Source organism: Lithobates pipiens, unplaced genomic scaffold (assembly GCF_037356315.1).
Source record: "Lithobates pipiens isolate NorthernLeopardFrog02 unplaced genomic scaffold, aLitPip1_a1.2 Scaffold_18, whole genome shotgun sequence".
In the NCBI taxonomy this organism is placed as follows: Eukaryota; Metazoa; Chordata; class Amphibia; order Anura; family Ranidae; genus Lithobates; species Lithobates pipiens.
Genome location: NW_027507758.1, coordinates 639,419,529 through 639,438,891, shown reverse-complemented (window position 1 = coordinate 639,438,891; position 19,363 = coordinate 639,419,529). Strand labels below are relative to the sequence as shown.

Sequence of the window (19,363 nt, the reverse complement as noted above, 5' to 3'; positions counted from 1 at the left end):
GTGATTTCAGATACAAACAGGAAGTAATCTGGAATAAAGACAAGATGTTCCATGAGGCAGGGAAGAGAAGACGTTGCTGGAAGTGACAGCAGAGGAGGTAATAAGATCTTATTTTCTTATTTTATTTTTACACACACTGGGCTCACCTCCGCCGATCACTTCCAGCAGCGCCCAGTGAGGCTCTTTGTTCTCGGTGACCCTAAACATGACACATTGCAGTCACTGAGATTCCCAAGTGATGACAAAGGCTGAGATGAGGTACATGAATCGGGGGAGGGGGTCTGTACTGGGGTGCCAGTCAGGGGGGGTTATGGGCAGGAGTGGCAGAGAGATGAGGAGGATGGATAGGAATGGGTGGGACAGTTGAAGGGGCAATAATATGGGCAGCCCTGGAAGGGGCACATAGGTGTTGGGGAAGAGATAGGGGGCATCAGGCTGGGCAGAAACTCCAGAGAGCAGCTAGCAGAGGTAGGAGAGGAGTTGGAGATGTGCAGAGAGCTGATCCTGCCCCTCCCCCCCACACATCTCAAGGGCCCCATACACACCGAGGACCCCCACATACAGGCACTCACCAGGCTCTGGGTGCTGCAGCTGGCATCAGTGATGGGTCCCTCAGCATCTGCCCAGTATGGAGAACTTTTAGCTTGTCTGGGGGAGAGGAGTTGGCTGTTGTTGGAGGGCGCTATGCCTGTGCTGGGAGCAGATCAAACATAGCAAGGGGGCTCTACAAAGGCTGAATGTGCTGCACACTCTGTTCTCAGCAATCCTAATTGGTGATCACCACGGGAGCCTCCCCTGATCCTGGGACCCTTTACTCCGGCAGCAAGACCCTTTCCTGCTGTCTTGGTCGGAAAGGTGTGACCTTTGCAACCGTAATAGTTCTACAACTGGTTCTGAATAAACTAGATGAGCTGAGGGGTCTCTGAGGTGGTAGTGGGACTAAAGGATTCTGCAAGCCTCTGAGAGTTTACTTCATCTGAAGGGCTCTGGGAACCCCGAGGAGGAAGTGTAGATGAAGGACTTTGGGGGCCTCCTAGGAAGTAATAGGACTGAACAACTCGGAGAGGTTAGTGGGGCTGAAGGGCTGTGGGGGCTCTGAATTAAGAGGGGGCTTTAGGGCTCATAGGGGCTCTTGGTCTCTGATGGTCCTCCCACCCTACCTTACTTTTCTGACCTTCTTAAAAAAATTCCTGCTAACAACCTGACGCCTTCACCTCATTATATCACTGATCAAGAAAAATGTTCCACAAAATAGATCAAGACTAAGAGAACAATCCCCTTCCATCTGTGGTCCTCCTCCTACCCACACTGAGTTGCGATTAAAAAGTACAGAACAGACTCCTCCCCCACAGTTCTGTACTCTACCAGCAGCATCCTCCTGCTATCCAATCCGATCCCTTCTCTTACTGCAGAGAGTGACATCACTCCTGTCAGTCAGCAGGCTGCCGGAGATTGGAGCCTTGTGGTCGGAGTTCTGTCAATTATCCTGATTAACTGGGAACGCCGGGCAAAAGTCAGCAAGTTCCCCTTTCATGGACATCATGATGACCCGACACTGACCTCAGAGCAAATCAAGTCTAAGGAAGGGTTGTATTTATCATTCCTTATCTGCAGATCTAAAACGAATCAAAACCAGTTCAGAAACGAAACAAACCCAACAGAGAAAAGGGAATTTCTGATCCAGGAGCACAAGAGGGTCCCAGTAGCCAAAAAAAACAGATGCTAAACAGTCCAGACTAAATGTGTTTCTGGGGGGGAGTAGTTCTCAAATGTCCAGCAACCCTCCTATTACCCCCTCACATCCACATCCTATTACTGTGTGACCAACACCATCCAAATAATTCTTACTTTCATTTCCCAAAGTTATCCGTCTACAAGGAGACCTGTATAGATCAAATGACGGCACCAATGAGGATGGAGGAGGACCGGAGTCACATCACTGAGAAGATACTAAACCTCACCCTGGAGATCATCTACCTGCTGACCGGAGAGGTGAGGAGGATTCTGGGAGGTCACATGACATCACTCTTATCTCTATTAATGAAAGACAGACCTGACCGGAGAGGTGAAGAGGATTCTGGGAGGTCACATGACATCACTCTTATCTCTATTAATAAAACACAGACCTGACCGGAGAGGTGAGGAGGATTCTGGGAGGTCACATGACATCACTTTTATCTCTATTAATAAAACACAGACCTGACCGGAGAGGTGAGGAGGATTCTGGGAGGTCACATGACATCACTCTTATCTCTATTAATAAAACACAGACCTGACCGGAGAGGTGAGGAGGATTCTGGGAGGTCACATGACATCACTCTTATCCCTATTAGTAAAACACAGACCTGACCGGAGAGGTGAGGAGGATTCTGGGAGGTCACATGACATCACTCTTATCTCTATTAATAAAACACAGACCTGACCGGAGAGGTGAGGAGGATTCTGGGATTCTAACATGATATTCCTATTGGTTCCTCAATACAGAGATTTCCTCTTGTGAAGTCAGGTGATCATATGACCATCACAGTGCCTCCATGTGACTCCCTAAAACCTGAGAGACACAACATGGAGAAGATTCTAGAAGTCACCAAGAAGATGATGGAGCTGCTGACAGGAGAGGTGAGGAGGATTCTGGGAATTCTGGGACATTATCCAGTAACAGACAAGGGATGTGTCTGGATGGTGACTGTATCATTGTGTGTGTCAGGTTCCTATAAGGTGTCAGGATGTCACTGTCTATTTCTCCATGGAGGAGTGGGAGTATTTAGAAGGACACAAGGATCTCTACAAGGACGTTATGATGGACAATCAGCAGAATTTGAGTTTTGTGAAGAATGTAAGGAAGGAATTTCCCCGGAATGAGACGATATTGAACCTCACCCTGGAGATCCTCAGACTGCTGACTGGAGAGGTGAGTGTAATGAAGGGGTTAAATCTGACTACACTGTACACTGGGATGTACTCAGAGTCACTTGGCGGCCCGGTTCACACCTATGTGAATTAGATGAGGGTTTCTTCGCATCCAATTCGCATAGCAGGAGAATGTGACTGCCTCCCTATAGAGCCGATTCACATATTTCCATTGCGGCTGAGGAGCGCACTGTACAGAAACGCTGTGCGTCTTTGGCTCCGTTTCAGGGCTGAATTCAGGCATAGATTTGGCCCTTATTCGTCCCTGAAATGGGGAACAGGGACACATCAGAGCTCCTGTGCAATCCGCAGCCGGTCCCAGTGTGAACTGAGCCTTATGCCGCATACACACGAGCGGATTTGCAAAAATCTTGGATGGTTTTTCCAACTGAATTCTATTCAAGCTTGGCTTGCATAAACACGGTCACACAAAAGTTCTCTGAACTTTCGACCATCAAGAACACGGTGACGTACAACACTAGGTCGAGCTGAGAAAATGAAGTTCACTGCTTCCGAGCCTGCGTTGAATTGTTTCCCTAGCATGCGTCGGAATTGGTACAGACGATCGGAATTTCCCATCGAAAGGTTTTGCGACCGAAAAATTCAGAACCTGCTCTCAATCTGGAGCATATACACGGTCGGAATTTCCGATCAAAAGCTCACATCAGAGTTTTGCTGGCAGAATTTTCGATCGTGTGTACGGGGCATTACAATGCCTTGAAAAAGTATTCACACCCTAGACATTTTCCACATTTGGTCATGTTACAACCAAAAACCTAAATGTATTTTATTGGGATTTTATGTGATAGACCAACAGAGTGACTCACAGTGTTATTTTTGGCAGCAAATTTTGATTTAGTTTTAGTCCCATTTTAGTCTTCTGCTATTGTTTTAGTTTTAGTCGTATTTATTCTACTAAATCTCCAGTACATTTTAGTCGACTAAAACAAAATTGGATGTGTTTACTTAAATAATGCGTTATTTAAAGAGGAAGTAAACCCTGATGGGTTTACTTCCTCTTTGTCTCCCTGCAAAGGTAAAGCATAATAAGCTACTATGCATCGCATAGTAGCCCATTATGTGTCACTTACCTGACACAGGAGCCAGCGATTTCACCGCTGTCCCCTGTAGTCCGGAGCGTCCATCTTCTTCTGGGTATTGCTTCTCCGGCCACTCACAGCGCCAGAGCAGCGATGACGCCAGAGCACCGGCATGCTGCTAATGGCGATAGTGCGCCTGCGCGCTACTGTCTATGGCACATGCGCCGTAGACAGCTGTCACTGTGTTTTAGTAAATATCTCCTAAACCTACACGGTTTAGGAGATATTTCTTGGACCTACAGGTAACCTTAATCTAGGCTTACCTGTAGGTCAAAGTGGTTTGTAAGGGTTTACGACCACTTTAAGCAATTTCAAAACTCATTATACACTCCTGGAGTAAAAAAAAACACCTAATATGTTATTATTTATGGTTTGAACAAACTATACACAGATTTAGCCGTTCTATAACGTCTTTACTCTGTAAAACCAAGTTTTGTTACAAAAATATTGCTTTTTTGAATCACATGGTTGTTGAGAACAAGTAGCCCAAAGTCCTCCCCACCCAGGCACCCACACACTGCACAGTCAATTAAATCGCTATGTGGACAAATGCTTACATGAGTGGGACACACCAAAGAGGAAGAAGACCCTAAGCGTTATAATTGACAATAGGAGTAATATGGTGGCAGAATTTAAACAAACTACAGCAGCAGCAGAAGAACCACCCAGCTTTAAGGAGGAAGACTCCCCCATGACAGAAAGTGACTGAGAGTCGAGACTGAGTCCAAAATGAATGATCTGCATTGAGACATTTTTATTATTATTTTACATGATGACACTTCAGTTAATTAATGGATATGAAATGGATGATCATGGGACTGTCTGCCCTACTGGTGTATCTTTGTTATTTTTCCACCTTATTTTTATCTCGTGTAAAAATATTCCCATAAGCTGTTGGACCGGACACCATGTGTGGTCTCGTCTTGTGCATGGAGGCAAGTGTTAAAAGAATCTTTGATGAAGCAAGATCAGTAGTGAACATCTTCAAGTCTTCCATTCCATTGCAACACTGAAGATATTGGAGCATTGTGGCCTTACTCTTTTAAATGACTGCCCCACACGCTGGTCAAGTAATACTACCAGTACATTCAACATGAAAGACTCCTCAAACTGAAAAAGTCGGTCTGCCACATTACAAATAACATAGGATGGGACACAGCCTGCTCCCTAGTTAAATGGAAAAAGCTCACATCATTGCATGACCTACTGCTGCCCTTTGTGGAGCGGAACATACTAAAACCCTTCAGAGTGACACCATGCCCTTGTTCCTGCCCGATCTACTCTCCACTCAGCCACGTTAAGGACTTTAATCAGAACACTAGCTACCAAGACTGTGCCACACTTGCACAGAAAATGAAAGGGCATGTGAACCAGCGTTTGCTACATTTATTCTTAGATCCAAGTAACTGATGAAATGTTCTCGCCAGTCCTTGCAGCAGCTGCTTGTTTTTTGTCAATTCTGCTATCTGTGAAAGCCCTTGTTGATGTGGCAGATGATAATATTCAGGAAATGCTTAAGAAGGCAGAGGAGTATGCCCATGCCATAAGAAAATCCACATTGCCCCACTTACAAGATGAGGATATGTCTGACTCTGAAGATGATGTGTAAGAAGAGGAGAATATTGAAAAGTCCCAGGAAGAGGAAGAAGCACCATCCACATCAAAGCAGCCAGTCTTTCCTTTTCTTTCAAAATGCCGCAGAAGACCCAGGCAGAGCATCTCCCCAAACAGGCAGCATAGAGAAGCAGATCAGTCTGACTGGTAATCCGGTGCACACAATCCATTTTGCTATGGCCTTCTCCCTCCCTGACCTCAGTGGCCTGTTGTTCAATTGTTGAGTCAATTTTGTATTTTGAAACACTTAAAAGAGCAGTGCAAATAGTTTACTGTGATGGTGCACCGGTTTGGCTTGGCCCGTCATTGGAGGTTTTATGTATCTGTGGGGTTGAATGAGGGGAAAAAAATCAAGTTATTCTGATTTTACTTTCTTTCTCACCCCACACAGTCAGCTATAAGTAGTCTCTCTATAATATACTACATGTATGTCCCTTCCCAGGGCCTTTAGGTGCTCTGCGAAAATTGACAGTGCCCCTCCCAGTGACCACATCTATCTATATTTGTAATCTGAGTCTTCAAGTGGGAAATGCGATATTACCTAAGAAACAAGGCCTGAGGTGTGCCATGGCCTGGCTGGTCAGTATGCCTGAAAAGAGGGCATACCCTGAATGTAAGAATAAGAAAAAATACTATGAGTATGAGTGACAAAACTGGGGGAAACGGGTGGGTCGGCACCTAGAAAACACCAACCCTGGCCCTGACAGAGGAGGAGGGTTAAATAGTCTCTCAGACTCCTCCCAGCCTTCCCACTTGTAATCGGAGTCTTCAAGTGGAAAGTGCAATATTACTTACAGTACGAAACAAGGCATGAGGTGTGCCATGACCTGGCTGGTCAGTATGCCTGAAAAGAGGGAAAAAAGACACAAGTTTAGGTGGAAAAGGGAAGGTAAAGATCCCATCCATAGAATGACGTATGCCCGAATGCCAACAGTAAGTAACCGGTAAGTATCCACTGTGAGAGTAGAACCCACGACTCCTGACCTGGAGATGAGAAGAAACCCCCTTAGAGCCTGCAAGCTACGCAAACCCAATTGAACGTCCCGTGAAGGATAGGATGAGCCTGATGCCCAAGGTAACCCAGACATGAGAATGAACTGCTTGTGAATGAGAAGATACGTGGGGAAAAGGGAGCAAGGGCTGACCCGAGGAACCCCTGCAGGAAGATGGCTGAGCAGACTGAAAATACTTACAACGGACACCAGAAGTAGCACCGTGAAACCCCCCCCCAACCCATGGCCTACACATACCTGGTATGAGGAAGTGAGAGGGTGAGTGCCAAAAATACAAGTGATAGGAGAGGAAAAGCTGGCTGCCCGATGGATGTGATGGAGTAGGTGCCATGGCAATGAGCATCATCAACATGGAGACACCATGCCAGACACAGGACACTGGTCCCACCGGATGCGAACAGGTCGTGCTTCAGCCTGAGACCTATCAACCAAGACCGAATCCTTAACTGAGGAAGGAGAGTCAGACTCCAACCCAGGGAAATAAGTCCCATGGCATGGTACAGCCATGCCCAAGTGACTGAAGCCCCCCCCCCCCCCCCCACCTGGAACAGACCGGGGATCAGCAAAGATGACTGGACCAATGTCCCTGAGCAGTACTCCAGGCAACCTCCTAGACAAAAACTTGGAGCTGAGAGTGGAATCCAGAATCATGATGACGTCGCCCAAAAACCTACCACCTAAGGACCGTGGCTAGGACACACCCTGACTATACATCCCTGGGCGGTAACCAGGGCCTCACAACAACAGGACATCAACTGAAGAAAATTGACGACTGCTTCTGACCCAAGGGTGAGCCCAGTGCGAAACGATATCGGCACCAATCCACTAGCCCCCCAACAACGGCTGGGCTGAAGGAAGTGAGTGCAAGCACGGTCGATATTGGTATGGATGCCCAACCTAAAACACAAACTAGACAAATGACAGACAATCAGACATGAGAACAACAACGCCCCTCTGCCTACCTAAGAATGAAACATGAGCAGAAATGTCAAGACCACTGCGCGTACATGAACCTGACGATAGACCCCCCCTTGTGTAAGTGGCAAGTGAGCCCGAGAAACCTGCAGCGCAGAGACAGGTAATTAACTGGAAACTCAGGGCTAGTGTACCCACAGGCCGTGGTGGGTAGTCGTATGGATGTGGTAAATGAACATGCATCGTATGACGTATGGTATACGGGCGAGAAGATTGTGGACAACAATCAATTAACAAACAAAACCTCAGCCCGTATGGATCTGTAGACGTGACAGATCCCGATGTGCGAGCCCTAGCTAACTGACCCAGGTACAAACATGAACACAGATACGATGAGACATGACAGTCAATGAAGACAAACCTACCAGAGTATGTCATAAGTGAACAACGTCCTTCTGAGAACTCTGAGGCTAAACACCGAGGTTGAAACGCTATGACAGAAATGCTGGGCAAAAACGCTATGACAAAACGCTATGACAGAGATACTGACAGAAAAATGTCACGACAAACGCCATGACAGAAATGCTAAAAGTTAATCCTGATGCAGAAATTAAGTGACAGAAATCCAGGGCAGAAACGCAATGACAGCAATACTAAGACCAAAAGCTGAGGCAGAAAAGCAATGCCAGAATTCCTGGGCCGAAACACTATAACAGAAAGCTGAGACAGCAATGTAATGGCAGGAATCCTGGCCAGAAATGCAATGACTAGCAATCTCAAGAAGAATGTGGAGTGTCTGGCGCTACCTAATATTAAGTATGAGGACCACCCTTATTTCCACTAAACTAAATGTCACCTCAAAGCGTTAGGTTAATAGTTATACATAAGCCTTTCTATATTCGTTGGGAGTAATCGGGTACTCGCAAAGAAAAAAACAACAAAATAACAATAAATTGTGAATAAAGACCTACATAAACCCATATAAAGTGCTTTTGTGCAAAAAGAAGTACCACATATAATACTTGATGTGAGTTGCGTTCAATTCACACAATATCCTATGTATGTTGTGTTAATCAATATTAGTAAACTACAACTATCAAATAATCGCGCTAAAGTGCAACCTCATGAAAAAACACACAGTGTGACTATAAAACAGAAACTCCAATCCTCATATATCTAATTGTGAAAAAATGCAAAAAAAACTTCTAGCTGGGTATGTGTGCAAGAAATATATATCAACCGACTTAGTTATATATCATAAACAATAAATATATATATATAAGTATGTGCATAGAAATAAAAATTGTTATAAGAATGGATTTAAATTAAAATAAAGGAGATAATAAATAAAAAAAAAATAGTGAATAAACAATAATGTTCAACGTGCTAAAGGGGGACCTCACCATTTCCACCTAGATGGAGATCCTGAGTCCTTAATTTTTTTTTTTTTTTTTCATGTTGGACATTAATAGACTCCTTTTTGTGCTTTTTCCTTTTTCTGTTTTTGTTTTTCTTTATTTTTGGCTTTATTGTTTATTCACCATTTAAAAAAAAAAAATTATTATCTCCTTTATTTTAATTTAAATCCATTCTTATAACAATTTTTATTTCTATGCACATACTTATATATACATTTATTGTTTATGATATATAACTAAGTCGGTTGATATATATTTCTTGCATACATACCCAGCTAGAAGTTTTTTTGCATTTTTGCACAATTAGATATATGAGGATTGGAATTTCTGTTTTATAGTCACACTGTGTGGCTTTTCATGAGGTTGCACTTTAGCGTGATCATTTGATTGTTGTAGTTTACTAATATTGATTAACACAACATACATAGGATATTGTGTGAATTGAACGCAACTCACATCAAGTATTATATGTGGCACTTCTTTTTGCACAAAAGCACTTTATATGGGTTTATGTAGGTCTTTATTTACAATTTATTGTTATTTTGTTGTTTTTTTTCTTTGCAAGTACCCGATTACTCCCAACGAATGTAGAAAGGCTTATGTATAACTATTAAACTACCGCTTTGAGGTGACATTTAGTTTAGTGGAAATAAGGGTGTTCCTCATACTTAATATTAGGTAGCGCCAGACACCCCACATTCTTCTTGAGATTACTAATTATTTTGCAAAACCCTTTGCCGGGATTTCGTGGTTGGGGGGCTGCAACCTATATATATATATATATACAGATATTCATTTGTTTTTTACTCTTTATATTCTTTCTGCTCCCTGTATTACATAAGCGCGGCTGTGCTCAATCTTTTTTATTTTTAGAAATGCAATGACAACCACACTGAGACTGAAAATGCAATGACAGAAATCCCGGGGCAGAAATGCTATGACCGAAATGCTAAGACTGAACGCAGAGCCAGAAACAGAGACTGAAAGGCTGAGCTAGAAAAAACTGGGCAGAACACTGACAAAAAACCTGGGTAGAACGCTATGACTGAAATCCCAGGGCAGAACGCTATGACAGACATGCTGGCAGAACGCTATGACAGAACTCCAGGGGCAGAACGCTATGACAGATTACCTGGGGTGGAAACGCTATGACAGACTACCTGGGGCAGAAACGCTATGACAGATTACCTGGGGCGGAAACACTATGACAGATTACCTGGGGGGGAAACGCTATGACAGATTACCTGGGGCGTAAACGCTATGACAGAAATCCACGGGCGGAAACGCTATGACAGAAATCCAGGGGCAGAAACGCTGTGACAGACATGCTGGGCAGAATGCTATGACAGGAACCCAGGGGCAAAAACACTATGACCGCCATGCTGAACAGAGCGCTATGACGGAAATAATAGACCGAACGCTATGACAGAAAAAGCTGGACTAAATGCTATGCCCGAAACCTGGACAGAACGCTATGACAGAAATGCTGGACAGAACGCTATGACCGAGAATGCTGGACCAATCGCTATGACAGAAATGCTGGGCCGAACGTTATGACAGAAAATGCTGGACAGAACGCTGTGACAGAAATGCTGGACAGAACGCTGTGACAGAAATGCTGGACAGTACACTATGACAGAAATGCTGGACAGAACGCTATGACAGAAATGCTGGACAGAACGCTATGACAGAAATGCTGGACAGAAATGCTGGACAGAACGCTAAGACAAAAATGCTGGACAGAACGTTGTGACAGAAATGCTGGACCGAACGCTATGACAGAAATGTTGGGCCGAACGCTATGACAGAAAATGCTGGACAGAACGCTGTGACAGAAATGCTGGGCAGAACGCTGTGACAGAAATGCTGGGCAGAACGCTGTGACAGAAATGCTGGGCAGAACGCTGTGACAGAAATGCTGGGCAGAACGCTGTGACAGAAATGCTGGGCAGAACGCTGTGACAGAAATGCTGGGCAGAACGCTGTGACAGAACGCTGTGACAGAACGCTGTGACAGAAATGCTGGACAGAAATGCTGGACAGAACGCTAAGACAAAAAAGCTGGACAGAACGTTGTGACAGAAATGCTGGACCGAACGTTGTGACAGAAATGCTGGGCCGAACGCTGTGACAGAAATGCTGGGCAGAACACTGTGACAGAAATGGTGGGCAGAACGCCGTGACAGAAATGCTGGACAGAAACCATGACAGAAATACTGGACAGAACGCTATGACAGAAAATGCTGGGCAGAACGCTATAATGGAAATACTGGATGGAATGCTATGACGGAAAAGCTGGACCGCACACTATGACGGAAATGCTGGAAAGAAACGCTATGCCGGAAATGCTGGACAGAACGCCAATACAGAAATGCTGGACCGAATGTCATGCCAGAAATGCTGGGCAGAACGCTAAAACGGAAAACCGATGGCAGAAGGCTATGACAGAAAACGCTGGCGGAACGCTATGACGAAAACGCTGGCGGAACGCTATGACGAAAACGCTAGCGGAACGCTATGACGAAAACACTGGCGGAACGCTATGACGAAAACGCTGGCGGAACGCTATGACGAAAACGCTGGCGGAGCGCTATGACTGAAAACGCTGGCAGAACGCTATGACAGAAAGTGCTGGCAGAATGCTGTCAGAAAACGCTGGCAGAACGCTATGACAGAAAACGCTATGACAGAACATTGCTGGCAAAACGCTATGACAGAAAACGCTATGACAGAACGCTATGACAGAAAATTGCTGGTGGAAGCTACCACAGAGAAACCCGGGCAGAACGCTGACCGCAATAGAAACACTGACCAAAGAAAACAACCAACAAGCAAAAGCAGCAACCTGGGTGGACTGAGATCCTCCGTCACTGCAGCAGAGATGCCAGTCTGCGCTGCGGGGAGGAAAGGAGCAACAGGTGGGTAACAGCCCATCCCCCTTCTGAGCACCAGGACCCACAGAGAGATGCACACTTAGGCAGCCAGCCGGCCGATACCACCCCCCGCCACATGAGCAAGGGGAGAGAGGATCCAGCGGCTGTCTGATCACCAGGCGGGCTCTCTGCAGCTCTGGCGACAGACGTGCATGGGGAGCAGAGCCAGCAGTTAGCTGACCACCCCCCCCTGCCGCCATACGAGAAAGGGGAGAGAGGATCCAGCGGGCGGCTGGCCGGTCACCAGGCGGGCTCCCAGCAGCCCCGGTGACAGACGCGTATGGGGAGAGGAGCCAGCGGCGGCCGATCACCCCCTCCCCCCAGGGAGAATCAAATCAGCCGACGGCCACCACGTGGAGCAACCATAGCCTGGGGAGAGAGGAGCTGGGGTTGGCCGATCACCCCCCCTCTACCCCCCCACCGGAAGAATCGGCAGGCGGACGGAGCACTACACACATGTGGAGAGAGAGGAGCTGGGGCGGCCCATCACCCCCCCTCTCCCCACACTGGAAGAATCGGCGGGCGGGTGGACAGAGCAAACACATGGGGAGAGATAGGAGCTGGGGGTGGCCGATCACCCCCCATCCCCCCACACCGGAAGAATCGATGGGCGGACAGAGCATGGCACCTGGGGAGAGAGAGGAGCTGGGGCGGCCGATCACACCCCCCCCACTGGAAGAATCGGCAGGCCGCCACATGGAACCTGGTACCTGAGGAGAGGGCGGGCAGGGAGAGTGGAGGTGGAACATGACAAGAGAACGCACCCCTGCTCCCCACCAGCATGAACGCAGAGAAGTGATTGGTGGGGGATAGATGGACAGCTCTTCCCCCATGAGCTGCCTCCACCTAGAAAACACCAACCCTGGCCCTGACAGAGGAGGAGGGTTAAATAGTCTCAGACTCCTGCCACAAATACGGCCAGCCTTCCCACATGTATTTTGGTGAGAATCTTCAATTCTGGGAAAGCAGTAGCTGAGAGATATTCTGAAATCGCTCACATTAAGATTCAGTGAATTGGTGCACAACATGACAAACAAACCAGTTAGATGATGTCCATCGGTAGATGATGTCCTTTTCCTGCAACGATTGAAGCAGGGGTTGAAGAAGCTGGCGTTTCTGTAAAGTGATCCAAGAGACAACCGTAAAGATCTGTATCTGTGCATTGTGGAATACTATATTCTGAATTTAGTGGGCTTTGCGCATGATGTCCTCTTTCAGAGGGTAGGAGTGGACTCTGCAGATGACATCCCACGGTTTAGAGGCAGGGCTCTTGGGGCGTAGGGCTTGTGTGCCCTATCTATTTCAATGGGTTTGGCCGGGGGATCTCCCAGGAGGACATTGAAAAGGGTTTGGAGGGTATCTTGTAGGTCTTCTGGGCCCTCCCGATTCAGTTAGGCCCCTAATGCAGATGTTGTTCTTTCGACCCCTATTGTCTAGGTCCTCAACATGGCACTGCATGTCCCTCAGCATCAGTCGGTGATCTGCACCTTGTAGCTGTGCGCAGTGCACTTTTAATTTAGTCTCTTGTATTTCCTCCTCCGCCATTTCCACTCTGTCTTGGAGGTGTTTGAAATTTGTTTGGAGTGCTTGGATCTCAGCTCAGCAGGTAGATTTGACATCCTAAATTAGTTGCTTAAAGTTCTCCTTAGTTCGTATGGCTTAGAATTATGCCTGCTATGAGGGATGTGGTTGGTGGTAGAGGTCTGGCCCCATCTGATTCTGAATGTGGTGGGGGTAGGAGGAGGTTGCTGGGGGTGCAGGGAGGCCTCGGTCAGGGCCTGTGTATGAGGCCGCATTTGGGGGGGTTGCGCCTCACTCTGTGCTGAGGGCTGTGATGTGAGGGGGGTCGTAATCACGGATCCCCTGAGTAGGTGGGGGTATGGGAGCTGACTGCCTGGGCATAAGTGGCCTGGCTTGCCTCCCAGTTGGTGATTCCGGGATCCCTGTAAGGAGATTGTCTCTGTGCTTTGGGATTAGCTTGGACTGGGGGATAGGCCTACTGTAGTGTGGCTCGCCCCTGGTGCCCTGCGTGAGGGTGCTCAGTGTCCCATGTGTAAGTGGCATCAGGTAGGGGGCGAAAGTCCTCTGCCTCCTCTGAGGGAGCTGGTGAGCTGGGACCCCATGTATGCAGGCCGGGGTCCAAACCCATGCGCAGCAATCGCGGGTAGGCATCTGAGCACTGTGTGTACGAGGCCTCGGTGTGGCCTAGTGGGGCAGGCTGAGGCCCGTGGGAGGCCGCCCCCTTGGAGGTAAATGGCAGGGAATGACTCACTGCGACCATCGGTGGAGGTGACAGCCCGGTTCCCATCCAGGCTGGGTTAGGTGAGCTCTGTGGAATGGCTGGTGTTTGGGAGCCCAGCGGTGGTGGAGACCGCATGGAGGAGTTAGTAGCGCCATCTTGTCCGTCCCACTGGCCGGCATGGAAGGTGGGATAAAAGAGGCCCAGAAGGTCGCAGAGGATCCAGGCGGAGGTTGGGATGATCCCCGGACTGCTGAGGAGCGAGTTCTCCTGGCACCACCCTTGTACGGGTGCATAAAACTCCCCTAATTAGGCCGTGGAGCTGTGGGCTGAAGGAGAGCTACAGAGATGTCCATTCAGGTCAGCTTCCGGTCACGCCCCCCAGTAGTGTCTGTTTTTGAGAGGCTATGGAGCCAGGGAGGATGGATAATAGAGCTATCTCTGGAGTGGGTGTCATTGGCCGATCATATAGTCTACTGTATATGGCGACAACCTGAGACCAGAGGGGTTGTATGGCCTTACAATTCCACCAAATGTGGAGGTAATTTCCCTCCGCATCGCCACATCTCCAACATGAGGGAGGGACAGATGGTAAAATTTTATGAAGAGATTGCAGGTGTCTGTACCATCTGGACAAGAATTTAAAGTTCTTCTCCTGGGTATAGCAAGAGATTGAGGATTTGTGCATGAAGTAGAATGACTTTGCCAGTCAACCAAGGAGAGTTCTCTTCCCAGGTCCGTGGCCCACCTCCTGGTGTAAGGGGGTTGATCATGAATCAGCGAGTGTTGTAGTTTATAAATGGTGGAGAGCAGGTGTCTGGGTGTGTCTGTGAGAGAGCACAGTTGTTTGTAGCCTGTTAGGGGTCTGTGAATTTGGGAAGAGGAGAATAGGTCCGTACAAAAGGAGGATATGCAAAGATCTGTGAGCCAGTTGCCCTGGTCTCTTGGTACAACAGGTGTGCCAGAGGTTGGGTTCATAAACAAACTTGCTATTATAGACCATGTGGAGCAGAGATATGGGCCCACTGTACTGGATCCAATACTCTGGGGGAGGGCAGGGTGGTCAAATGATGTGAGTGGCGAGGGATCCGTGGACAACAGCGACGACGGCCCCTTTTTGTACCATAGGTGTAGTGACGCGATTGTTAGCGGGGAGGAAGTGGACAGAAGGTGCAGATTTTGTCCATATACCCACATTAGAGCCTGGAGGTCAGGGGTGGAGAGATATTGTTCCACCATGGTGGATGCTGGTCAGGGGAACCATTCTAAGATCCTAGACAGTATGGCTGCCCTGTGGTATAATTCAAAGTCTGAGAGGCCCACCCCGCTTGAATTTTGGAGTATGTGAGCAGAGTGTGACAGATACGGGATAGCCCTCGGTGCCAGATGAAGCGTATGGACATGGATCGTAAGGAGTTAAAGAAGTGTTTGGGGACAGTGATAGGCACTGTCTGGAACAAATAAAGTAATTTGGGGAGGGTGTCCATTTTAAGTGTGTTGATACGACCAAACCAGGGCAGCGGTGATAGGTTCCACGTGTCTACTTCAGAAAGGAACTAAAGGGATATTGTTGAGGGTATAAAGGTCTGAGAGGTTGGATGGAATCGTTATCCCCAGATAAGAAATTCCCTTGGACCCCCATTGGAATGGGAAGTTGGTCTGCACTTGGGTGAGGGTGGTAGGTTCTAGGAATATGTTGAGAGCTTCTGTCTTGGACATGTTAAGTTTAAAATTGCTAAGTTCCCCAAATCTATGCATCAGAGAGTGTAGGGATGTGTGAATTTGCTGAACGTAATCAAGGAGATCATCCACGTAGAGTCAGTGTTTGTGGATTGAGGAGGGTGTCTGGTTCCCCACTATATTTTCGTTCTGTCTGATGGCCCTTGCCAACTGTTCTATCCCTAAGACAAAAAGTAAGGGGGATAAGGGGGTGTGTCGATCCGGGGTGATTAGTTTCAAGTGGTGCATGCAGTTTTCCAGAAACGTGCCACTCCAGACTGCGTTTTAGGGCATGGCAGCCCACTTTTATTTAAAGGTAGTGAAAAAGTTCAAACAAACAGTAATCTTCCCTCGCAGGGGGTTCCACCATCACTGTATAAACAAACTATAGCCCCCTGGCTTACTCACTGTCGGCTTTGTGCTGTTTTAGCCACAGGCCACATCTCCCCGCTACAGACGTACACACAGACTGCCAACTGCAGTCTTAGACTCCGAGACCTCCTGTCTCTTTCTCGTTGAGCCATCTCCTACTGGGACCCTCCTGACCTCCTAGGCCAGACTCCCTGTCTGCCGGGCAGAGCTGTCTCCAAGTCTGAGCACTGACAGGTGTGCAATTAGTATTCCTGCCAAAATAAGGCATACAATGCTCATATGCACCTGTGACACGGGGTCGTAACTCCAAAGGGGCATCCCTGGCGGGTACCGTTAGAAATGTGAAACGGATGCCATAACCTTGGACACAAAGGTGGGACCAACGCCTATCTGTTCTAGGAAAGGCGTAAGAATTGCCAGTTGACCCGGTCAAATGACTTTTCGACATCAAAGGATAAGGGACATGCCTTCAGGTTGTAGCGACATATGTAGGAAATGAAGTGGATGGTTTTAGTGGTATTGTCCCTGGCCTCTCACCCAGGGACAAATCCCACTTGGTCCCTGTAGATCAGGAGTCTCCAAACTTTTTAGGAGGGGCAGATTGTGCCCATCGGGGACAGAAAATGTCCCTGGCCCGGCATCAGTGAGAATAAATGTGGCCTCAGGGTTGGTGGTCAATAGGAGGAGTAGTGTTCCTAATTAGTAGCAGGAATAGTATCCCATTATTGGTATTGATGGATGAAATAGTGCTCCATTGTTGGTATCAGTGGGACGAACAGTGTCCCAAGGGCCGGATAAAGGCTAGCAAGGGCCACATCTGGCCCTTGGGCCACAGTTTGGAGACCCCTGCTGTAGATAATGGAGGGTAGAAGGGGTGAGAGGCGGTTCGCCAGGACTTTTGCAAAAAGTTTAACGTCCAAGTTAAGAAGGAAAATTGGTTGGTAAGAGGTCTCTAGAGGGTATATGGGAGTCATCTGTGGTTGAACGCTGTGGCGAGTAGTGGGGCAGAGGCTGGGCGAACAATTTGTAGAACCTAGGGGAAAACCCATCTGGGCCTGGGCATTTACCAGATTTTAGTTCCTTAATGGTGGATAAAAATTCAGACAGCGTCAAGGGGTTGTCTAAGTCTGCAGATTCAGTAGGATCTATTTGTGGTAGAGCAGTCTCTGAAATGTAGGCTCGCATGTCGGAATGGTGTGGGTCTCCCCCCAGGGTCAGTCCAGTCCATGTAGGGAGGTTGTATATTTGGAAGTAATATCGTTGGAAGGCACCTGCAATACCCGACGATTGTGAATTCTTTGTTGCTTGGGGGTGCAAATGTGTGGTATGGGTCGGTGTGGGGGCGGGTGTGGAGGATCCTAGCAAGGTATTGCCCACATTTGTAAGAGAAAGTTTTTGACAAATCCTTTAGTTAAAAAAAAAAAAAGTGTCCCATGATGTAATCCACTGTCAATCACACCACCCGATGGCAGCCCGACTGCCACCGGGTGGCTCCGCCCTTGCCTATATATCAGCTGTCAAAGGGAAGAGAGAGAATATTGCAGGTAGCTTCCAATAGCGTTTACATTTTTTCCTATTTTTTTGGTCCGTCGAGAGCCCCCTTGTTAAAGGAACCTTCCAGATTCCGATAAGCCCCCTGCCCAAAAGCACTCGCCCCCAAGGTGCTTTGGGGTGGGGGGTGCAGAGCCCCCCTGCTCCAAAGCACTCGCCCCTCCATGTTGAGGGCATGTGGCTTGGTATGGTTCAGGAGGGGGGGGGGCCCTCGCTCATCCCCCCTCCCATCCTGATTTGCCAGGCTACATGCTCACATAAGGGTCTGGTATGGATTTTGGCGGGGACCCTGTGCCTTTTTATTTTATTTGAATCTGTATTGCCAGGAGCTGGCAATACATTACAGTTGTGAGCGAGTTTATATTACTTTTTTTCCTTTTAGAAATGTCATTATTGCTGCAGCAATGTTCTAGACATCACACAGATGAGCCACTTTATAGGCATACTAAGGCATACTAAGTAGACCCCCCAGGCACTATATTTAAAGGAATATTTCATTTTTATTGTTTTACTTTAAATATAATTAAAGTCGCTGCTCCTTTAAAAACGATTGTTTTAAAAACTTTTTTTGCATTGATACATGTCCCCCGGGCAGTATCCAGGTCCTCATACACTTTTTATGACAAATAACTTGCATATAGCCTTTAAAATGAGGACTTTTGATTTTTCATGTTCATGTCCCAAAGACTTTTTAATAGAGTTTGCATGTTCGCTAGAACTTTTTTGCCTGTTCAAAACGTTGTGGTGTAAACCAAAACGGGGGTGTTTGGCCCATCCCCAGAGCTGGCTGTGCTTATTTCTGCTTCACAGTTGCCTGCCCACTGTTCATGTGCAAGCTGCGCTGCCCCCCCATAACAAAAGGACAGGCTAAATGTGGCAGAGGAGGAGGGGAGGACTTAAAGCGGAACTTTTTTAGATTAAATTTAAATAGATCAGCCAGTAAACCGTTAAATAGAAAGAGTTGAACAGTGACATATACATTTGGCGATGACAGTGTAGGGAGGGGAGACAAGAGTTGTATAGACTAGAAGTAGGGGAGAGTGGGAATCCCAGCTACATATAGTGGGGGAGGAGTGGGAAGCCCAGCTAAATATAGTGGGGGAGGAGTGGGAAGCCCAGCTACATATAGTGGGGGAGGAGTGGGAAGCCCAGCTACATATAGTGGGGGAGGAGTGGGAAGCCCAGCTACATATAGTGGGAGAGGAGTGGGAAGCCCAGCTACATATAGTGGGAGAGGAATGGGAGGCCCAGCTACATATAGTGGGAGGCCCAGCTACATATAGTGGGGGAGGAGTGGGAAGCCCAGCTACATATAGTGGGAGAGGAGTGATAAATCCAGCTACATATAGTGGGAAACCCAACTGCATATAGTGGGAGAGGAGTGGGAAGCCCAGATACATATAGTGGGAAGCCCAGCAATATATAGTGGGAGAGGAGTTGGAAGACAAGCTACATATAGTGGGAGAGGAGTGTGAAGACCAGCTGCATATAGTGGGAGAGGAGTAGGAAGACCAGCTATATTTAGTAAACTAAGCTTTGCTGGGAGAAGATAAAGGCAGAATGGAATACAACTAGCCGG

At 47.5% G+C, this 19,363-nt stretch overlaps 1 protein-coding gene across 2 annotated transcripts in view; it reads left to right on the top strand.

The window, feature by feature from the left end:
• LOC143989534 (uncharacterized) overlaps positions 1 to 19,363 on the top strand; it is a 382,054-nt gene continuing 362,691 nt past the window's right edge. For both annotated transcript variants that reach the window (XM_077489666.1, XM_077489665.1), the window contains exons 1-4: positions 1 to 97; positions 1,864 to 1,992; positions 2,485 to 2,619; positions 2,708 to 2,911. In XM_077489666.1, the coding sequence (XP_077345792.1) occupies positions 1,897 to 1,992; positions 2,485 to 2,619; positions 2,708 to 2,911 (435 nt within the window). In that variant the 5' untranslated portion in view covers positions 1 to 97; positions 1,864 to 1,896. The remainder of the gene's footprint in view (positions 98 to 1,863; positions 1,993 to 2,484; positions 2,620 to 2,707; positions 2,912 to 19,363) is intronic.